We start from the raw sequence: 5,049 nt of genomic DNA on the forward strand, positions 1-5,049 counted from the left end.
GGTTGTGTGTTTGTGATAAATAGTTCAAGGCCTCTGTGTGTGTGTGTGTGTGTGTGTGTGTGTGTGTGTGTGTGTGTGTGTGTGTGTGTGTGTGTGTGTGTGTGTGTGTGTGTGTGTGTCACTCTGATCTGTTGCCACTTGCCAGGTTGTTCAGACTGGATCAAACAGGAACTGATAAACACTGACCACTGTACAGACAGACAGACAGACAGACAGACAGACACGCGTTGTGAGCTTGTAGATCTGCTAGATCGGCTACAAGTATCTTCACTACCTCTTAAACTTTTTTTAAATTATTATTTATGGGAATTATTAGATTAAAGTTAAGTTAAACGTTTAGATTTTTTTGTTTAAATTGTTTTAAATCTTTTAAAATATTTGTTTTTATTTTTTATGTAGGAAACGGAAAAAAGAAGGTATTTACCCGCGACCTATAAAAACTGGTCCGCGACCCAAAGATGCCTCCTGACCCACCCTTTGGGAAACCAAAGAGTGGTTAGATCAGTGTTTCCCAGACAGTGGGTCGAGACCCATTTTTGGGTTGAGGACCAATTTTTATGGGTCGCAACTACGTAAATATATATATTTTTGCATTTCCTTCACATTTGTTTCATTATTACAAAAACATTAAAAAATAATTTCAGGAAAACAATTTATTTTATTTACAATTTATTTTGCCTTGTGACAATAGCAAATATTCTCGTTCAAAGTTGTTGAGTCTGTAGATACAGCTATTTTCACTTTTAAATAGTTGTGAATTTATAGCGTTTAAGTTGTTGTTGTTGTAACGTTTGGAAACCCCTGCATTAAACATGGACCCAGCTGGATACTTCCACTGACAATGTGTAAACTACAGTTCACCCTCAGTTGATTTCAGTGTTATGTAACCACACATTTAAGGAAGACAACTAACAACAAAATAAAGCAACTTACACGCTCTACATTTCATCAGTGGTGGAAAAAGTACTCACATCTTTTGCTTCAGTAAAAGTATCAATACTGCAATATAGAAATGCTCTGTTACAAGTAAAAGTCAGGAATTCAAAATGTACTTGAGTAAAAGTACAGAAGTACTGGCATCAAAATGTTCTTAAAGTACCAACAGTAGTGTAAAAGTAGTCATTATGCAGAATGTCCCATTTCAAGTTTTCAAATGTATTAAAATCTTTTGAAAATAGCAGATCTACAAGCTCATTATGTGTCGCATCGCGACGCACTGTGAGCTTGTAGATCGAACTGTATAGAGCTGAAGTGGTTAATGTATGTTTTGTAATAATAATCAAAATCTACAGTAACTAGTGACTAAAATGTTCAAATAATTGTAGTGGAGTAAAAGTACAATATTTGCCTATGAGATGTTGTGGAGTAGAAGTAAAAGTTATTAAGCTACCATTTAACTGCAATTATTGAAATGTCTCCGGCTGTATAATTATAGCTTAGGTGTGCCCTGTTTTCAGTGGTGGACAATATAACACATTCAGTACTTGAGTAGGCTACTATATGTACTCAAGTAAGGATATGTACTTTTTGAACTTTTGACTCCACTTCATTTCTAGGAAGGGACCCCCATGACGCAAACATAGGATACAAAAATACATTTGGAATGAAGCAATTAAGCCCTAGCAGCGAAAATGGCTGATACACAAGCTCACACTGTGTAGCATTGTGACAGGTTGTACGCTTGTAGATCGGCTATTTTCACAATTTTTTAAAGTCTATGAAAAATTCAAATGCACAATTTGAATACTTAAGCATCTTATTTTATACTTATTGCAAGTATTTTTTAAAAAGCAAGTAGGCCCTATTCCATTAGGCTATACTTTATAACTCGGAACTCCAGTAACATTTTACTTTACTTGTGGTTGAGTAATAATTTAACCAAAAAGCTACTGGGGTTGAGTAGCCCAGTGGTTCTCAAATTTGTTCAAGTCAAGGACCCCCAAATTGAAAAATATTTGGCTGCGAACCCCCATCTGAAAATATGTTGTGACAGAGACCCCCAAAAGCAAAGATTTGTTAAAAATGTTCACTAATGTTCAAGATTTTTGGAGAATAGCAGATCTACAAGCTCGTAGCGCTGCCCTCGGTAATGCGCTATGAGCTTGTAGATCTGCTATTTTTTGAATAGCCAACGTATAAAAGGTTAAAGTGGTTAAAATGATTGTTATGCTATGGAGTAGCTCTCAACTACTTTGGGGACCCCCTGGAACCCGCCCCCCCCCCCCCCCCCCCCCCCCCCCCCCAAGGACCCCTGGGGGTCCCTGGACCCCACTTTGAGAACCAATGGAGTAGGCCACTACTTTACACTCTGACCTATATTTGGACACTTGGCAGTGACGGGGTTAAAAAAGGGTGGATCGGGGTAAAGTTTCTCCGTGTGTGTGTGTGTGTGTGTGTGTGTGTGTGTGTGTGTGTGTGTGTGTGTGTGTGTGTGTGTGCGTGCGTGCGTGCGCGCGCGCGCGAGAGTGTGCGTGCGTGCGACAGCCAGGATAAAGTTTCAGTCGGCTCATTCATTTGCTAGTGTAGTTGTGGGCGTGTTTCGTGTCAGTGTTTGTGTCAAATTGAGTGTGTGTGTTCAGCGCTGCGTCTGGGCTCGATCAGCAGAGCGTGCATTTGTGTGCGTTATTAAAATAGTTATATTATTGTATTATGTCAATGATGTCCGGCATATTGAGCCTCATTAACGGTCATCTGCGCAGAGATCTGGTGAGATCTGGTGGCATCTCAGGCATTCCTCTGCGCTCTCTATGCACAGCAAGAACACACACAGCGGATGACAGGTGAGACATGCGGTTATTTAGGACTATTTTACCATTCCATACATACATCTTCACCATTGGGTTTGGTTATAAAACACGTTCACATCACGTTATGGTTGGGTTGGAATCAACAGATCTGACTGTTATAGCCTGTAACGATCAAATTCAATGTAAATACAATGTTGTTTACATGTAATCTATCTACACATACAAGCATTATGTTCATCATTGGTTTGCTTATTATAAGAATATATATATATATATATATATATATATATATATATATATATATATATATATATATATATATATATATATATATATATATATGTGTGTGTGTGTGTGTGTGTGTGTGTGTGTGTGTGTGTGTGTGTGTGTGTGTGTGTGTGTGTGTGTGTGTGTGTGTGTGTGTGTGTGTGTGTGTGTGTGTGTGTGTGTGTGTGTGTGTATATGTATATATATATATATATATATATATATATATATATATATATATATATATATATAGATATATATATGGTCACTGCATCTGGAAATAAGGAAATATGCTATGTCAGAGACATGTTGTTAAAGTGTTTCATTTGTTCAATTATTTAAATAGCCAAACAGGCATTGCTTGTAGATCTGCTATTTTAAAATAGCCAGATGTATATAGGGTTAAAGTGGTTAAACATAGTTTAAGGGAGACCCCTGTTACTGAACAAACACACTACAACAGGACCCCGATGGGTCCTTGAGGGGGTTCCAGGGGGTCCCCAGCTAAATGAGTATGATGTAGCATCAAAATAATTACCTCTTTAAACCTTATATCAGCTATTTGAAAATAGAATTTAAAAAGCATTTACATTTTTTTTTTTTAAACATTTTAGCAACACAAATCTTGTATGGGGGTCTCTTCCTGGTGCTAAATATTTACAGATGGGGGTCCACGACCCAAATATACATTAATTTTTAGGGTCCTTGACATTGAGAACCAGTATAATTACTAGTTCCCTCCTGTCTCTCCCCAGAGATGGCTCATCCTCTGTGCTGGGGAAGCGATGGAAGTGGGGTCCGCGGCCCCCCAGGGGTTCAAGGGGGTCTCCAGCAAAATGAGATAATATACAGTAGAATCAAAATCAGTTTAACCTTTAACCCTATGGCCATTTGACAATAGCCGATCTACAGCTAGGTACAGCTAGGTAGGTCTGCTATTTTTCAAAACAATCTTGAAATATTTTGAATCATTTTGAAACATTTCAACAACACAAATCTTGTAGGCTATAGGGGTCCCTGGCGCAAAATATTTTCAGATGGGGGTCCGCGGCCCAAATACATATTCATTTGGGGGTCCTTGACATGAAAATATATATAATTCCCTCCTGTCTCTCTCCAGCTCCTCATCGGTGCTGGGGAAGCGATGGAAAGACTCGGCTGACACGGTGATCATCGGTGGGGGGTGCGTGGGGGTCAGCCTGGCCTACCACCTGGCCAAGGCCGGCATGAAGGACGTGGTGCTGCTGGAGAAGTCTGAGCTGACCGCCGGCTCCACCTGGCACGCTGTGAGTAGACCTGTCCACCATCAATGACATTTTACTGGACCATCCAATGGAACCAATGCACACAAATGAAAATGCGATCAACAATTTCATTGTGTTTTTTTGGCCACAGTCTAATACTGTTGGTCACCGGGAGCTGACCAGTACAACCACGGTCTGATGCTGTTGGTCACTGGGAGCTGACCAGTACAATCACAGTTTGATGCTGTTGTACTGGGAGCTGACCAGTACAACCACAGTCTGATGCTGTTGTACTGGGAGCTGACCAGTACAACTTCAAGGGGTTCCAATTAGTTAATAATGATCAAAATCAGTTCAACCAGTTGAACCCTATACATCGGCTATTTAAACATAGCCGAGCTTGTAGATCTGCTATTTTTGCTATCTTTGAAGGTTTTGACAAAGACTGCATTTAAGGACATTTTCTTACTACTTCTTAAAAGGTTTTTGTTTTTGAAATAATAATAATAGCAATGCGACGCGTTGTGAGCTTGTACATCTTCTATTTTCAAATAACTGAAGTATATAGATTTAAAGTAAGTGGTAAAACTGATTTTGATGCTATGTTAACATGTGTGTGTGTGTGTGTGTGTGTGTGTGTGTGTGTGTGTGTGTGTGTGTGTGTGTGTGTGTGTGTGTGTGTGTGTGTGTGTGTGTGTGTGTGTGTGTGTGTGTGTGTGTGTGTGTGTGTGTGTGTGTGTGTGTGTGTGTGTGTGATCATGCGGCCTAGTCGCTTCTTTTGAGCCTGCTTA

General features: G+C 39.6%; 1 protein-coding gene across 1 annotated transcript in view; it reads left to right on the top strand.

Moving 5' to 3' along the window:
* The first annotated feature begins 2,582 nt into the window (after window positions 1-2,582).
* dmgdh (dimethylglycine dehydrogenase) overlaps window positions 2,583-5,049 on the top strand; it is a 65,178-nt gene continuing 62,711 nt past the window's right edge. Inside the window, exons 1-2 of the mRNA XM_084047049.1 lie at window positions 2,583-2,780; window positions 4,135-4,300. Of these exons, the coding sequence (XP_083903175.1) occupies window positions 2,650-2,780; window positions 4,135-4,300 (297 nt within the window). The 5' untranslated portion in view covers window positions 2,583-2,649. The remainder of the gene's footprint in view (window positions 2,781-4,134; window positions 4,301-5,049) is intronic.

The sequence above is a fragment of the Gymnoscopelus microlampas genome, assembly GCF_963454915.1.
Source record: "Gymnoscopelus microlampas genome assembly, chromosome: 21".
Classification (NCBI taxonomy): Eukaryota; Metazoa; Chordata; class Actinopteri; order Myctophiformes; family Myctophidae; genus Gymnoscopelus; species Gymnoscopelus microlampas.